This window comes from Panthera tigris, chromosome A3, assembly GCF_018350195.1.
Source record: "Panthera tigris isolate Pti1 chromosome A3, P.tigris_Pti1_mat1.1, whole genome shotgun sequence".
NCBI lineage: Eukaryota > Metazoa > Chordata > Mammalia > Carnivora > Felidae > Panthera > Panthera tigris.
Genome location: NC_056662.1, coordinates 12417421 through 12434479, shown reverse-complemented (window position 1 = coordinate 12434479; position 17059 = coordinate 12417421). Strand labels below are relative to the sequence as shown.

Here is a 17059-nt window from a genome sequence, read left to right as displayed (position 1 = left end):
TAAATGTTTATTTTTGCGAGAGTGAGAGTATACACACGTGCAGGTGGGGGAGGGGTAGAGGAAGACAAAGGATCTAAAGCTGGCTTTGCTCTGACACCAGAGAGCCTGATGTGGGGGCTCGAACCCATGAACCACAAGATTATGACCTAAGCCAAAGTCAGACACTTAGCCAACTGAGCCACTCAGACGCCTTAGTTTTTTTAAGTTTAACTTACTTATTTTTAGAGAGAGCTCACATGCCACACTAGCAGGGGAGGGGCAGGAGAAGGAGAGAGAGAATCCTGAGCTGAACAAGAATTGGACGCTGAATCAACTGAGCCACCCAGGAAGCCAGTCTGATTCTTTTTTTATTGCTAATTAAAACTTCTACAGGTCACTTAACTGCCTATTTCTGAAAAAAATGTTTATGTATTTTGAGAGAATCCCAAGCTGGCTTCACACTGTCAGCGAGGAGACCGATGCCAGGTTTTGATCTCGTGAGATCATCACATGAGCTGAAACCAAGAGTCAGATGCTTAACCGACTGAGCCACTGGGGTTCCCCCACTTACTGCCTATTTTTTACACTAAGACAAAGTGTAGTTTAAAAGACATTTGTGATGGGGGGGTCCTGGGTGGCTCAGTCGGTTAAGTATCCGACTTTGGTTCAGGTTGTGATCTCACAGTTCGTGGGTTTGAGCCCTGTGTGGGGCGCCGTGCTGACAGCTCAGAGCCTAGAGGCTGCTTCTGATTCTGTGTCTCCCTCTCTCTCTGCCTCTCCCCCGCTCACACTGTGTGTGTGTGTGTGTGTGTGTGTGTGTGTGTGTGTGTGTGTGTGTGTCAAAAAGAATAAAACATTAAAAAGTAAATATTAAAAATAAAAGACATTTGTATCACTGTGGTGAGGTTTGTTTTACACTGTGGAGGGTTTTTCACAGAAATCTTGAATAAGACTAAAAAAATTCCTATTCCATGGATAAGAAAGTAAACCATCCAGGATGGTGTTGTTTGAGTTAGTGTTTCACCAAGGCAGATAGCAGTTTTCATACAGTGTAGTTGAGAGCGGAAGTGATTGATAACCTGTAAATACAGAGCTGAAGCCCACCCAGTTTGTAATTAAGGTTAAGAGAGTCTTAAGAGTATTAGTGTACAAATTGTCTCTCCTTCTTAGAGCTGAGAAGGACAGGTAGTAAATACGGAAGGAATTGTGTTTTATGTTAAAGTATTCATTAGATCAGTGGTTCTCAAATTATCAGGAACTAAAAGGAATAAAGGACAATATCACGTAAGGCTTTATTTCCTTTTGTGTTTTTTTTCATGAAACTATAAAGGACAGATCTTTATTCTGATATTGTCCATCCTACTTTTTTTGGTGTGGAAATGACTTCTATGAAATAATGGTGGTTATATTTGTTAGGCTGTTTGGTTTTTTAATGTCCTTATTTAGCAGAATAAAAAGTTGGCATCCCTAGCTTGGGCCCCAGCAGTCATCTTTTTGATGTTGGTGGTTAAAGTCCCGTTCTGGGGACACTATCACATTAGAACAGGTGAGCTGTGTGAATTACCTATACTTACCCTCTCAGGGTGGCATTTGTGCTCTAAGTAATGATTAAATGAAATATATATAAGCTTGGGTGGCTCAGTTTAGCTTCCAGCTCTTGATTTCAGTTCAGGTTATGATCTCACGGTTGTGAGATCAAGTCCCGTGTTGGGCCTTGCGCTGACAGTGTGGATCCTGCTTGGGATTCTCTCTGTCCCTCCCCAGCTCACACGCCCATGCTCTGTCTTGCTCTTGCTCTCACTCTCTCAAAATGAATAAGCATTTTTTAAAAAAGAATACACGAAGTTGTCATTTGTTAGGAACACTTTGCTATAAAACATGGCACGTCTACATACTCTTCTGTGTACTCATTTATGAAAGTACAGTGGCTTGTCATGTCTTTTGAGGGGTTATTTGAAATGCCATCTCTCTTTGTAGCTGCCGATGAAGAAGCCTTTGAAGATAATTCTGAGGAGTACATAAGGAGAGATTTGGAAGGATCTGGTATGTATTTTGGTTTTTAACTGTTAGTCTGATAGCAAGGCACTTTTAAAGTAGTTCTTGTCACCATGGGGAGGAGGAGGAGTCAGAGTAAGTGTGTTGTCTCAACTGCCTTTCCTCCTTTAATTTGTACACCTTTAAGAGCAGCTCTCGTCTGAGTTCTATCCAAGTGTTCAGCATTGAAAGTCCTCTGTCTCTTACATACTTATTAGTGTGTAACTACTACGATAATCTTTTTAGTTTCATTCCCATTTTTGTGTGTCTTGTGAATAAAATAATGGTCTTTTTCATTATTTATGTTGTTGGTAGCTATCAAATGGCAATTTTTTGCCTTATAATCTTGATCAGTTGGTGGTTTCTTTATCCTGTGATATATTTCCCTTTGATTTTATAGATATTGATACTAGACGCAGGGCTGCTTGTGATCTAGTACGAGGATTGTGCAAGTTTTTTGAGGGACCCGTGACAGGAATCTTCTCTGGTTATGTTAATTCCATGCTGCAGGAATATGCAAAAAATCCATCTGTCAACTGGAAACACAAAGATGCAGCCATTTACCTCGTGACATCGTTGGCATCAAAAGCCCAAACACAGAAGGTGAATCTTCAATGTAGTTTTGTTTCTAAAATAGACTTGCTGGTGGGGCGCCTGGGTGGGTCAGTTGGTTAAGCATCCGACTTCAGCTTAGGTCATGATCAGGTCAGTGAGTTCGAGCCCTGCGTCAGGCTCTGTGCTGACAGCTCTGAGCCTGGAGCCTACTTCGGATTCTCTCTCTGTCTCTGTCTCTCTCTCTCCCTCTCCCCCTCCCCCTCTGTCTCTCGCTCTCTTTTTCTTTGTCTCTGCTCCTCTCCTGCTCGCACTCTGTCTCTCAAAAATGAATAAACGTTAAAAAATTTTTTTTAAATAGTCTTGGTGATAACCACAGAAATCAGAAAGAAGTAATAGATTTCTAATGATGCAGCCTACTCTGCTAGGTAACCTGTTGTTCTGATGAGAATCATATAGTCTCCAACGATGAGTTGACATTGATGTATGAAGCACTTCATTTTCTCCTGGACAAAAACTGATGGATTCCCTTCACTGAGACTTGGTGTATAAAATGTGCTAAATTTAAATTTAGCTGTTCTTTAATTTAGGGACGCTTCTTTCTTGTTTATTAAAAAAGTCTTGTGTTTTTTTAAATATATTTAAGCAGTTGTGATTTGAAGTGTTCATCTCCATTTTTAACCTGTTTTTTAAAAGTTGCCTAAATTTTCTATGTGTTAGATAGAAGTATTTCATTTTATTTTACCATATTAAAAATTTGTTTTTCAGCATGGAATTACACAAGCAAATGAACTTGTAAACCTGACTGAGTTCTTTGTGAATCACATTCTCCCCGATTTAAAATCAGCTAACGGTGAGTTGGGGGGGGGGGGGCGGTTAATATATTTTGAGAGAGAGGGAGAGAGAGAATCCCAAGCAGGGTCCACGCTATTAGTGCAGAGCCCAATGTAGGACTCAATCCCATGAACCCCATGGAGTCCAGACCAGAGCTGAAATCAAGATTTGGGACCCTTAACTGACTGAGCCACCTAGGCTCCCCTGTTAAAAATGTTTTTTATACAGCTTACAACACTTTTTACTTGCAGTGGTATGTATATATGTATGTATGTATGTATGTAAAGTAATCTCTACACCCAATGTGGGAGTTGAACTCATGATCCCCTGAGATCAAGATTCACGTGCTCTTACCAACTGAGCCAGGCCAGGCACCCCTGCTTGTTATTTTATACTGCAAAATAACTAACATTATGGCAAAAGTCATAACGGATTCTGCATCACCATGACACTCAAAAAAATGGCTCCTATCCTTGTTGCAGTTACTTCTTTTACTGAATAAAATCTCAAATGGTTTCCCCAGATCTTGCCCAGTTGAAATGAACAGTCTAAAGAAGATGTTGCTTGTGTAGAAGGAAAATGGGAACAACTAAAACTAAATTTGTAGCTCAGCTACAAATTCCTATAGGAATTATACTTTAGTTTTCTTTTCCTTCTTATTTAAAAACCGAAATCCTACTCATATGTTGACCTTGAGAAACTTAATAGAAGACCATGCCCCCATCGTCTTCCCCAAGGGAAGGGGAAAAAAAAATAGTTACAGAGAGGGAGGGAGGCAAACCAGAAGAGACTCTTAAATACAGAGAACAAACTGAGGGTGGATGGGGGAGGGGAGGGCGGGCAGGAGAGGGGAAAATGGGTGTTGAGCATTGAGGAGGGCACTTGTTGGGATGAGCACTGGGTGTTGTGTATAAGTGATGAAGCACGGGAATCTACTTCAAAAACCAAGAACACACTTTACACTGTATGTTAGCCAACTGACAATGAATTTTAAAATTTTTAAAAATATTTTTATATTTAATGGCAGAAAAAAATAAAAACTGAAATCTTAAAAATTGAAGCAAATTTAAAGTACTTGAAACTGGGTAAGTCTTAAGGATAATTTTCTATGTTTATGAAAGTATGTTGATTAAGATACCTTATGTATTTCCCACCCCCCTTTTTTTTAATCCCTTTTTAAAAAACTCTTGGGGGTACCTGGGTGGCTCAGTCGATTAAGTGTCTGTTGATTTCAGCTCAAGTCTTGTGGAATCAAGGCCAGCATTGGACTCTGTGTTGACAGCATGGAGCCTCCTTGGAATTCTCTCTCTCTTTCTCTCTCTCTCTTAAAATAAATATTAAAAATAAAGAAAGAAAAAATTTTTTGTATGGATTTTTAAATACACTAAAAGGGAGAATATTTTAATGTACCTTGAATCTGGATAGATTCAAGAATTTTTAATAATTGACCAATATTCTATCTTTTTTACAAATTTATTTTCCCATAATTAGAGTAGTTTAGAGCAAATCCCAGCCATTGCTCACTTCGGTAGCACAAATATTAAAGCAAATTCTATCCAGAGACACATACTCTTGATTCAGAATAGCTTCCTTTCTAGGAAGAAGTTGATACATGGTCATTAGTTTGTGGTCCTTCAGTTATGTAAGTAGTACATGTTCATTTGTAATGAAACTTAACAAGGGGAAAAAATAAAATTACTCATAATCTTACTAATAACTACATAGTAGATCTTTATGTAATTAACTAAGTTTCAATTACTTGACATTTTGGTTACCAAACTGTTTCAAAGATCCAATGTCACCAATTTGGGAGTAGTGGTCTTTAGCACTTAAATAACTATGGCTTTATTTTTTTAATAGTGAATGAATTTCCTGTCCTTAAAGCTGATGGTATCAAATACATAATGATTTTTAGGAATCAAGTAAGTAGCTTTTGAATTATATGTTTTATACCAGTTAATCTCTTAAGAGTTTTATTGTATACCAGCTTCTCTCCCTGCCGTGCAGTCATACTTGACATCCACATCTAACAGAATTAACAATAACTTCTTAAGAACTTAGGATCCACACCATGCTTATTTTTCTCCTTTGTCTCAAAAATATCATTATATAGTGATTTTAATAAAAATTGGGATCCAAACAAGGTACACACATTGCTTATGGTTGATTGTCTCTTATTTTACAACAGAGAGGTCCTCCTTCCCCTTTCTTGTGACTATTAGTTCTTGGAGAAACCAGTCATTTGTCTTGTGGAGTTTCTCACATTGTATTTTTGGCCAATTGCATTCTCGTGTGTTTATGGTTTTACTACATAACTTGTTTCCACAAAAACTCTGTAGTATTTTATAGGCTTAAAATTTTATTTGTATAAATGATATGCTGTAGGTTTGGTCTACACATCTTGTTTTTTTTGTGTGTGCTTAACATTGTTTTTGAGAGTTACTCATTTTAGTAGACGTAGTTCATTTTTTAATAGTTGTGTAGTATCCCATCATAAGAATATGCCACAGTTTATTTCCTATGGATGATTCTTTAATTTCCTGATTTATAATTTTTATGTCTTTGGCAGGTAGTTACCAGGGTTACATGCAACCTTGTGAAGCTGTTCTATTTTAAATAGTAATGAATGGGTATTCTAAATTTTTAGAGGCTTCTAATGAAAATTAGTATTCTTATCTTTGCCCCCACCTCTTTTTTTAGAAGAAAAAATGAAGCACAAAGAGCTTGAATAACTTTTCCAAGAATTACCTGCTAGTGAAAAGTATAATTCTTAGTAGTAATGAAATTAGTGTGCTCATCCATATTATTTTATGGTGTGCTGCTTTTTTTATCCAACCGTAGATTTTACTCCAACCGTAGTTTAATGCTCAGAGAAGGAGAATAAGAAAAGTTAACATGAATTGAATCATTACGTGGAGATAGAAGTTTTAATTTCTCAACCGTATCATCTCCCATTGTAACAGCTGAAAAAACACTTTCTAGAATCGTCAAGCCCTTCTATTCCAGTTGTCTTTTACTCTAAGGTAGCACCATTGAGTTAAAGCTTGCACGTTACTGTGTTTTTCAGGTACCGAAAGAGCATCTTTTAGTCTCTATTCCTCTCTTGATTAATCACCTTCAGGCTGAAAGCATTGTTGTCCATACTTACGCGGCACATGCACTTGAGAGGCTGTTTACTATGAGAGGACCTAACAACGCCACTCTGTAAGTATTTGATTCTAAGCAATTTTTATTTTTTCAGCTTGGGGTGGGAACTGTTCTGTGCTTTCAGAGATCTCTTTGACTATATTCATAATTTCATTAGTAGTTTGAAAAATAAATGTGTACTTTTTCTTCATTTATTTATACTGTGTGTCAGTCTAGAAGGATGAAGCAGTATGCTACGAAGATACATAATGGCAAAAAGTTAAACAGGAAATCGGAGCAAAGGGAAATAACGGGGTAAGGTTACTAAAAAAGAAATAGGTGTCAGAGGATCCTATACAGGAATTAAGGAAGCTCCTGAAATTTATGTGCTGTCTTCTGGCAAACCAAGGCAAAGAGAGGAACTTGGTCAGTTAAAATTTTCGGTGTCCTTGAGATTAAATTTAAAACAGTTCCTCAGAAGGCATCTCAGAAATGGGCCTTCATTAAGGGAGTGGTCTTAGCACCGTCATGCGACAGTGTTGTTTTTACCTGGTGTTTTTGTATTATTACTCATTGCGGAGATTCGACATAGCTGAGTGAAAGCTACCTAGGTGGTAGCTCTTCTGGCCTGATCGAGGATAAATGTAGAGGGATGGACGGTCTGCAGATCTTTCAGGCCATTATCCACCAGTGTTATTTCTTGAAACTGAGCTTTGGCTGAGAGGTGGAAAACAATTCTAGGTTCTTTTCTTCATCAAGAGCTTGAAGTACAGATCTTCTCAGTGACCAATTAAGGGTTGAAAGGACATCCTCTGAGGTGAGTCAGACCAGTACCTGTCTTCAGGCCCGGAATTCATGCAGAAGTTATGAATCTGTTCCACCTCCGGGAAAAACAAATGACTGAGACCCTGAGAGTCTGAGTACTGTTCTCGACAGTGATGGATAGGAACCAAGGACGACCTGAATGGCTTTAGATGATGTCGGGTTTGCCTGGCTTTTGGTTTGTGTTTGATCACAGATGTGCCCTTTTTAGGAACTTAACATGAACACATGTAAATAGTTACTTTCCTAAGCTGTCAGATGATTATCAGTGGTGGGAGATGGCTTACTCTTATGCCAAGAAGTGTGATTTAGTGGTTGCCAAGGGTATTCCAGAGTGACAAGCTCAAGAGTTGGCAGTGACTGAAAGCTGTTTTTTCATCTATAGCTTTACAGCCGCAGAAATCGCACCGTTTGTTGAGATTCTGCTAACAAACCTTTTCAAAGCTCTCACACTTCCTGGCTCTTCAGAAAATGAATATATTATGAAAGGTAGGCCGTTCCCCTGGTGTACAGACTATAAGAATCCCGTCTCCGATTACAGGGGTAAATACTGAGTTGTACTTCAGGTTTCATAGTCCATGAACCAGATACCGTTGGCTATGACGTCGGTAGGTTTAGATATCTTTACGTGGAAAATGTTTGGTTTACTATTATATTAAAACAAGTGTTTTCAGAAAAAAAGTCTACCCTAGTTTGATGTGGATACTCCTCTTGTTAAAAAGTAGCAAACTCCCTTCTTCTTTACCTAGATTGAATTTGGGGGCAGAGCTCAGATCAGACATTTCTTGGTGGCATGCTAGGTTACATCTTTGCTGTGCAACCTGGATGCCCTTGAGAGACTCCACACAGATCCGCCTTCATAGAGCTACTGCCGAGGACACAGGCAGCTATAAACCATCTGCCCGGTGCTACATTAGGAGAGTGTCGTGCGGACAGCTCTGACTTGAGGGGCAATTTCAGTCTTATTCACTGTCATGTTCCAAGAGCCTAGCTGTGTCTGACTCATAGATGTTTTTCAAACAAACCGTCCCTCGTGGCCAATCAGGGCCCCTGGCACGTGTTGTGTGTTGGTGTGTACACGTGTGTTTATGTACGTGGATAGGTGTGTATCCGTGTGTGTTTTCACTATCGTTCTTTTCCCAACAGTGATGTGTGATTACTGTTGTTTAACGTCCATTTCTGTGAGGTTAACTGGCATGTGGTCCCATTACTGTGTTCCTGGACTATACAAGGAGCACCTGTATGTAATACCTTCTCAATGAATATTGTTGGATGAATGAGTGAATGGACTCTGCCAGCCCAGAGGAGGGGAACCGATCCATCCTCTAAGCCCCTTAAACTGAGCTCAGGAAAAGCTTTCTCTAGGAAGTGAGGGATAAGCAGTGGTTAGCTAGCTGGAGGTGAGTCTGCTTCAGGTAGGAGAAGCATCCACAAAGTTGAGGAGATGAGATGATGACTTTTTGTGCTCTCTTGCTTGGCATGTAGTAGTGGCTGTACTTAGTAAACATCTATTTTACTCATGCAGAAACAGTTATTTATATTTTAAGCTTAGTAATCTGTGCAAAATGTTTTTAGGCATTTATTAGTGGGCTGTATTCTTGCAGTATGGAACCTCCATAGCTTTACATGTATTTTTAGATTTTTTTTAGGCTCCTAATCTCTCTTTTTGTGGGGAGATGGGCAGATGGCCTTCTCTCAGTTTTTGGTGGGCTGTGATGTGTCCATTAGGCTAGGGCTAAACATTTCCTGCCACTGATTTCTAAGTGAAAGACACTGGAAACTGCACTCCCTTCCAGCTACTGTCGTTCCTCCCCGCCCCCTCCCCCAGTCATTCTACCCTTTTTCCTGCTCTGTGTCTGCCTCTTCAGTCACGTACTACTTTTTCTTGTCCCTTTTTTAATTCTTTTAAGCCTTAGGCCTTCTGAAAGTAATATTTCCTAGCACGCTAGATTTTGTTGTCAATCCCTGGCCTAATTTTAAGATGAAAGGAAAGTTAGATTATTTTGAAATATAGAGAGCTATCTGGGGGTTACTTAAGGGTCTTAAAGTTTTGGTGATGAATCAGTGGACTTTTTTTCCTTAATCACGATTTTATTCTGAAGTTTAACTATTTACTTTTGCTGTTTTTATATTTTACAGCTATCATGAGAAGTTTTTCCCTCCTACAAGAAGCCATAATCCCCTACATCCCCACCCTCATCACTCAGCTTACACAGAAGCTATTAGCTGTTAGTAAGGTAACAAGATCAGTTTTAAAAGTGCAGTTGCTTTTTAACTTACGCTTCAAACTATTTGAGCCTCAGAATTCCCTGGCAATAGACTGGGCATAGGAAAAGTTCCCTGAATTCTTCCTGACCAACAATTAATACACATATGAGAAGTGTGGAGAGTCACTAGATTGGAGACCTAGCAGCACTCGCCTTTAAGTGCAGGCCCAGTAACTTGAAAATGTTTCATTTGATTTATTCTCACTTTAAAAGTAACGTTTCATTGGGGCACCTGGGTGGCTCAGTCGGTTGAGCGTCCAACTTCGGTTCAGGTCATGATCTCACAGCTCGTGAGTTTGAGCCCCGTGTTGGGCTCTGTGCTTACAGCTCAGAGCCTGGAGCCTGCTCCGGATTCTGTGTCTCCCTCTCTCTCTCTCTGCCCCTGACCCACTCGCATTCTGTCTCTCTCTCAAAAATAAACATTAAAAAAAAAATTAAAAAAGTAACGTTTTATTAAATAAAATTGAAAAAGTAAGATGACTGATCTTAGATGGAGGAAAGCAGACTTTGTGCCAAGTGGACACAAAGGCTACTTACTTAGACTTCTGTAAAACGGTGCAGACCTTTGTGTCTGGTCTTTATTCTTTTTTTTTTTTTTTTTTTTTTTTAATTTTTAAAAAATGTTTATTTTTGAGAGAGACCGAGCATGAGCAGGGGAGGGGCAGAGAGAGATGGAGACACAGAATCTGAAGCAGGCTCCAGGCTCTGAGCTGTCAGCACAGAGCCCCACATGGGGCTCGAACTCACAGACTGCGAGATCGTGACCTGAGCTAAAGTCTGGCACTTAATCAACTAAGCCACCCCGGCACCCCTGGTCCTCTTTATTCTTATTTCCTCCAAGTAAATTTCATTCCTTTGATTAAAAATTTTATAGATAATTTGATTCCTATTTGTTGACACTAAGTTTTAGAAAATAAAAGTCCTTTTAAGGCTGCCAAAACTCCTTTTGAGATGCCTGTTCCTAATTACTCTATAGAAAGGAGATAAATTCTTGGAACTGTTACAAGGACTTTGGAGAAGGATCATTTTCTCACTGGGTTCTGGGTAAGGGTGTTGGACTGCTTTGGGCCTTGGAGGATTAAGATAGAAGACATATTGGGGCCTCCGGCAACCATCTCCTGCGTTCATCTACTTTCTGTGGTAGCCTTTCAAGAAGGATTTCGTTTGAAGGAAAACAGGGTTATGTTCCTTTAAAAAACATTGAAAACCACTGATAGAAAGGATTGTCACTCAGGGGTGCCTAGTTGCTCAATCGGTTAAGTGTCCGACTTCAGCTCAGGTCATGATCTTGCAGTCATGAGTTCAAGCCCCACGTCAGGCTCTGTGCTGACAGCTCAGAGCCTGGAGCCTGCTTTGGATTCTGTGTCTCCCTCTCTCTCTGCCCCACCCTCGCTCGCTCACTCTCTCTCAAAAATAAGCATCAAAAAAAAATTAAAAAGGATTGTCACTCTGTATAGACATAGACATTGAGGCCCATAGAAGTTAAGGTTTGCCTAAGGCGTCCCACACAAGGCTAGTGGCATAGCCAGGACTTAACATGTCCCTGCTTGCTTCTTCCACCACTGTTTATAGTGACGGCTCTAGTGACGGCTCTAGAGCACATGGGTTTTAGACAAGTTCCTTACAGCCCTGGGAGCTGATGCTTGTGTAGTAATCTCTCTGTGACTCAGAGGTATTTTTCGTGGTGGATTTTGCCCATTACAAAAAAAAGTTGAAGTGGGGTGCTTGGGTGGCTCAGCCGGCTGAGCGTCCAACTTCAGCTCGGGTCATGACCTCGCGGTTTGCAAGTTCGAGCTCCTCGTCAGGCTGTGTGCTGACAGCTCAGAGCCTGGAGCTTTCTTCGGATTCTGTGTCTCCCTCTCTCTCTCTGCCCCTCCTGTGCTCGGTCTCTCTCCCTCTGTGTCTCAAATAAAAAACAGTAAGTTTTTTTTTAATTCCGAGGAAAAAGGCAATATTTTCTGAATTTTAAAGTTATTATAAAACTTCAGCATATATGCAGGCAAGTGTAATCAATGCTTTAATACTGATTTTTTTAAAAAGATGGCCTTTTACCATGTTCTAGAAAGGGTAGGTGTGTTTTATTTTAGATATTTAATATAGTCAGGAATCTTTCGTTTTTAATTTCAGAACCCAAGCAAACCTCACTTCAATCACTACATGTTTGAAGCAATATGTTTATCCATAAGAATAACTTGCAAAGCTAACCCTGCTGCTGTTGTAAATTTTGAGGAAGCTTTGTTTCTCGTGTTTACTGAAATTTTACAAAATGATGTTCAAGGTAAGTTAAAGGAAGTTACTTTCTTCATTACCGAATACAACTATTTTTTTAAAAAGATTTTTAATGTTTATTTTTGAAAGCGCAATCGGTGGGGGTAGAGTGGGCAGAGACATAGGGAGACACAAAATTCAAAGCAGGCTCCAGGCTCTGAGCTGTCAGCAGAGCCCAATGGAGGGCTTGAACCCACAAACCATGAGATCATGACTTGAGCTGAAGTCGGATGCTCACCTGACTGAACCACCCAGGCGCCCCTGAATACAGCTATTAAAGGGGTTAATAGAATGCAGCCTGCCAAGAGGTGTGCGCCTTTTGTATGGGAGCTATTACTTTCGAATCTGACAGCTCTGTGTTTACTTTCTTCAACAGAATTTATTCCATACGTCTTTCAAGTGATGTCTTTGCTTCTGGAAACACACAAAAATGACATCCCATCTTCCTATATGGCCTTATTTCCTCATCTCCTTCAGCCGGTGCTTTGGGAAAGAACAGGAAACATTCCTGCTCTAGTGAGGCTTCTCCAAGCATTCTTAGAACGCGGTTCCAACACCATAGCAAGTGCTGCGGCTGACAAAATTGTGAGTGAATTTATTTTGATGTAAGTTTCTGAGGTAGCTGAGAGAAACTGAGGATGGTAGGTTTTTTTTTTTTACTTCTTGATTTAAAATAAATACAACAGTGAGGAAAGGAGTAGTAGAAAATATTAATGTAGATTTATTATTGTAATAAGGTATCCTTTAACTATCTCCATGCTGGAAAATAAAAAGAGTCCAGTAGGTTAATTTCAAGTACTTAACTTTAAGGGCTTATTGCGATGGGATATTCAGAAGTAAGAACGGAAGCAAAAACACTGATTATTCTAGCGTGCACCCTTTTCCAAGACATCACCTATTTAACATGTATCTTTTGGAACAATTAATCCTTGTCTCTTTAACTGATTATTTGATTTAATTTGTTGTAGCCTGGGTTATTAGGTGTGTTCCAGAAGCTAATTGCATCCAAAGCCAATGACCACCAAGGTTTTTATCTTCTAAACAGTATAATAGAGCACATGCCTCCGTGAGTATGAGCATAAAACATCACTGTAGGATTATTCAAGGACTGTTAGGTGCTGAGAAGATGCTGAATTGATACATTGTTTCTTTTATTCAATTCTTTAGTGAGTCGGTTGATCAGTATAGGAAGCAGATCTTCATTCTACTGTTCCAAAGACTTCAGAATTCCAAAACAACAAAATTTATCAAGAGTAAGTAAAATCATTTGGCTATTCCTACACAAATAATGAAGGAAAGTAGCTAAAACTCCTAGACTTTCTGGTTACATATAAATGTTTTATCAAGTTATAAGCTGTCTATATACAGTATTTTAAGATGTTTGTATTCTCCAAACACTAAATCACTTTCAAATATATTGTGTTCCAAAGGTTAGTTTCTAAAGTTAGGTATCAAAACATTTTTCGTCTGTACTGTATGTTAAATTGTATCATAAAGGCAAGTACTGATGCCACAGTTAGCCATTGGTTTTGATGATTATGAATATTTCACTTGGAGGACTTCAGGGGTGAATTGCTTGTTCAGCACAGTGAGGCCTCTGTACTGATACTCTGTATCTCTTTTCAACAGGCTTCTTAGTCTTTATTAATTTGTACTGCATAAAGTATGGCGCGTTGGCACTGCAAGAAATATTTGATGGTATACAACCAAAGTAAGTTTGTTTTTATTATTTATTACAATTTATTACAATTAAAATTTCTTTAAAGTTTATTTTGGATGTCATACCCGAAAATATGCTTTCCAGCAGTAGAGGTTTGTGAGGAAATCCGTTTCATGAACTGCTAGTGGGTGCCTACACTGGTATGATCTTGCTATAGAGGAAAACCTATGCACACTTTTATTTTATCTAGAGCTAAAATTTCCAGTATCCTTGATAACCCACTATTTCCACTTCAGATACTTGTGGTAGAGTATACACTGAGGATTTTGCATCATTTAGTATCATGAAAAACTTTACTTTCAGATGTCTGCAAGAACATATTAGAATTGTTGGCCAAATCATTGTTTTAATGTATCTGTCAACTTTCACATGATTACAGGTGTGTAAACATAGAAGGTTGGGAAGTTTATAATCCAGAAATGTTAAAAGTAGTTACTGCCGGATAGCGGGGTGATGGGTAATTCATTTTCTTCCTTCCTTTGCTTTTCTGTTTTCTAATTTTTCAGAATTTCTTAATTTTTTTTTTTAAAGCATATGAGACAAAAGTGGCCATGAAGATTCTCCTTGAGCACAGTTGTCGTTAGTATTTCACAGAAGTTGTTGGCGGCACTTGGCCACAGAGTCGAGGCCTGAGGTTTTGTTGTTGTTTTGTCATCTCAAGGACTCTGCCATTCAGTTGACCAACTTGTTATTTTGGATTCTCTTATATTCCTAAGGAGTCAGTGTAAATAACATTAAGAATTTCACAGTATAATTATAGTGATAGTCTAATGTAAAATTTGTTTTAATAGAATGTTTGGAATGGTTTTGGAAAAAATCATTATTCCTGAAATTCAGAAAGTCTCTGGAAATGTTGAGAAAAAGATTTGTGCAGTTGGCATAACCAAATTACTAACAGAATGTCCCCCAATGATGGACACAGAGTATACCAAGCTATGGTAAGTAAAGTTGTTAGAAATTACAGCTTCCTTTCCTATGACTACAAAGTCAAATAAGCTTATTTTCTTGAGGGCTGAGAATTGGATTCTGATCTCGGGTTCTGCACTAGCAACCATCAGATCCAAGACAGGACATGTGGGTACTTCTGGGCCTAGAAGGAACTTTGAATTTTTTTTTTTAAATGTTTGGGAACGAGAGAGAGGGCAAGCAAGCAGGGGAAGGGGTAGAGACAGTGGGGGAGAGAGACCCCCCCGGCCCTCCCCCCGCCAGTAGGCTCCGCACTGCCAGTACAGAGCCTGACATGGGTCTCAATCCCACAAACCATGAGATCATGACCTGAGGCGAGATCAAGAACCAGACGCTCAACTGACAGCCACCTAGGCACCCCTGGGCCTAGAAACCTCTTGTTCCTGCTTCCTTAACTTTACTGGAGGAAGGTTCATGTGTCCCTTTGAGAATCTGGTGAAAGTCCCTGGTCTGCATGATATCTAGGACTGTTCATGACCCCCAACCAAACTGGCTTAAATCTTTAAAAGGAGATATTGGAGCACGTGGGTGGCTCAGTCAGTTAAGCAACCGACTTCGGCTCAGGTCATGATCTTGCAGTTGGTGGGTTCGAGCCCTGCATCAGGCTGTGTGCTATTAGCTGGAGCCTGGAGCCTGCTTTAGATTCTGTTTCCCTCTCTTTCTGCCTTTCCCTTGCTTACACTCTGTCTCTCTCCCTCTCAAAAATAAACATTGAAAAAAATTTTCTTTTTAAGGAGAAATTGAATAGGCTACGAGAAGACATCGCATGCTTGTGCTTGTTGGTGTCTGGTATTCCTGGCTTTTCTTGACCTCTTGCATCTCCTTTCTGCATTTGGGGCTCACTTCGGCTGCCTCTTCCAGAAAGGGATCTGATGATTTGGGGCTTTTTTTTTTTTTTCTTCTTCCATTTCAAAGCTACCTTACTGTTCTTTTCTTTAGACTGTGGGTCTAATTTTGCATCTCTGAAGAATTGCTGTTTAAGCAAATACTTCTGAAGATGTAAACAATAATTTTTCATGTTTGCTTTCTTCAAATTCAGGACTCCTTTATTACAGTCTCTGATTGGCCTTTTTGAGTTACCTGAAGATGATACCATTCCTGATGAAGAGCATTTTATTGACATAGAAGATACACCAGGGTATCAGACCGCCTTCTCACAACTGGCATTTGCCGGGAAAAAAGAGCACGATCCTGTAGGTCAAATGGTCAATAACCCCAAAATTCACCTGGCACAGTCACTTCACAAGTTGTCTACCGCCTGTCCAGGAAGGGTAAGTGACTGCTGTCACAGAACTCTAAGTCGTGGAGACTTTTCTGGGAAGCCAAGAAGGTAGCAGTTACTCTGGCACATGTCTTCACTGGTCAGCGTGATCAAACATCCCACTGAATTATAGTTAGGCCTTAATTTTCTTTAGTAAAATGATGTGCTAGAAACAGATTTTATGCGAATAATTATTTCTTAATCTCTTTATCTGACCTGAGCTTCAACTCAAGACCCCGAGGTCAAGGGCCACATGTTCTTTTGACTGAGCCAGCCAGGTGCCCTAAAACTCTTTGGATAGAAAAATGTGTATTTCCCAGATTCAAATAATCTTTTATTGCAGGCATATATACACACACACACACGTATATGTATATATAAATGGTTTTTTGGTTTTTAGCTACAACATACTCAAAAATTAAAGAATGGATCATGGAGTAAACCTAATAATGGCTGTAGAGTTGCATTAGCTAGCACCTTTTACCAAATCTTCTGGATTATCTGATAAAATTTTTGTTTTCCATTGTGTTATTATGGAAAACTTCACACACACAGAATAACAAATAACAAACAGCATAACAAACCATCATGTGCTGACCTTTAGAAATGATCAGCATCCTGCCAATCATGTTGCATTTGTTTCTCTTTGGGCAACATGTCATTTAACCCACATGTACTTTTAAAAAAAGTCCTTGTTGGGGGTGCCTGCGTGGCTCAGTCGGTTAAGCGTCCGACTTCGGCTCAGGTCATGATCTCGCGGTCTGGGGGTTTGAGCCCCGCGTCGGGCTCTGTGCTGACAGCTCAGAGCCTGGAGCCTGTTTCAGATTCTGTGTCTCCCTCTCTCTGACCCTCCCCCATTCATGCTCTGTCTCTGTCTCAAAAATAAACGTTAAAAAAAAAGTCCTTGTTGGTCCGTGATGCATATATAGTTTTTAATATCACAGTACCTCTACCACACTGAACAGCAGCAATTCCTTGTGGATCTGCTTTTGAGACCTGTCCAGTTTTTGTTTTTTTGGGTTTTTTTTAATTTTTTTTTTTTTTTCCTCAACGTTTTTTATTTATTTTTGGGACAGAGAGAGACAGAGCATGAACGGGGGAGGGGCAGAGAGAGAGGGAGACACAGAATCGGAAACAGGCTCCAGGCTCCGAGCCATCAGCCCAGAGCCTGACGCGGGGCTCGAACTCACAGACCGCGAGATCGTGACCTGGCTGAAGTCGGACGCTTAA

At 39.7% G+C, this 17059-nt stretch overlaps 1 protein-coding gene across 3 annotated transcripts in view; it reads left to right on the top strand.

Moving 5' to 3' along the window:
* CSE1L (chromosome segregation 1 like) overlaps positions 1-17059 on the top strand; it is a 45220-nt gene that overhangs the window by 27110 nt on the left and 1051 nt on the right. For all 3 annotated transcript variants that reach the window (XM_042980202.1, XM_042980203.1, XM_042980204.1), the window contains exons 11-24: positions 1957-2022; positions 2414-2616; positions 3334-3418; positions 5260-5321; positions 6467-6603; positions 7733-7836; positions 9487-9584; positions 11742-11892; positions 12259-12467; positions 12851-12948; positions 13050-13135; positions 13512-13593; positions 14394-14540; positions 15608-15839. In XM_042980202.1, coding sequence (XP_042836136.1) covers positions 1957-2022; positions 2414-2616; positions 3334-3418; positions 5260-5321; positions 6467-6603; positions 7733-7836; positions 9487-9584; positions 11742-11892; positions 12259-12467; positions 12851-12948; positions 13050-13135; positions 13512-13593; positions 14394-14540; positions 15608-15839 — 1760 coding nt within the window. The remainder of the gene's footprint in view (positions 1-1956; positions 2023-2413; positions 2617-3333; positions 3419-5259; positions 5322-6466; positions 6604-7732; positions 7837-9486; positions 9585-11741; positions 11893-12258; positions 12468-12850; positions 12949-13049; positions 13136-13511; positions 13594-14393; positions 14541-15607; positions 15840-17059) is intronic.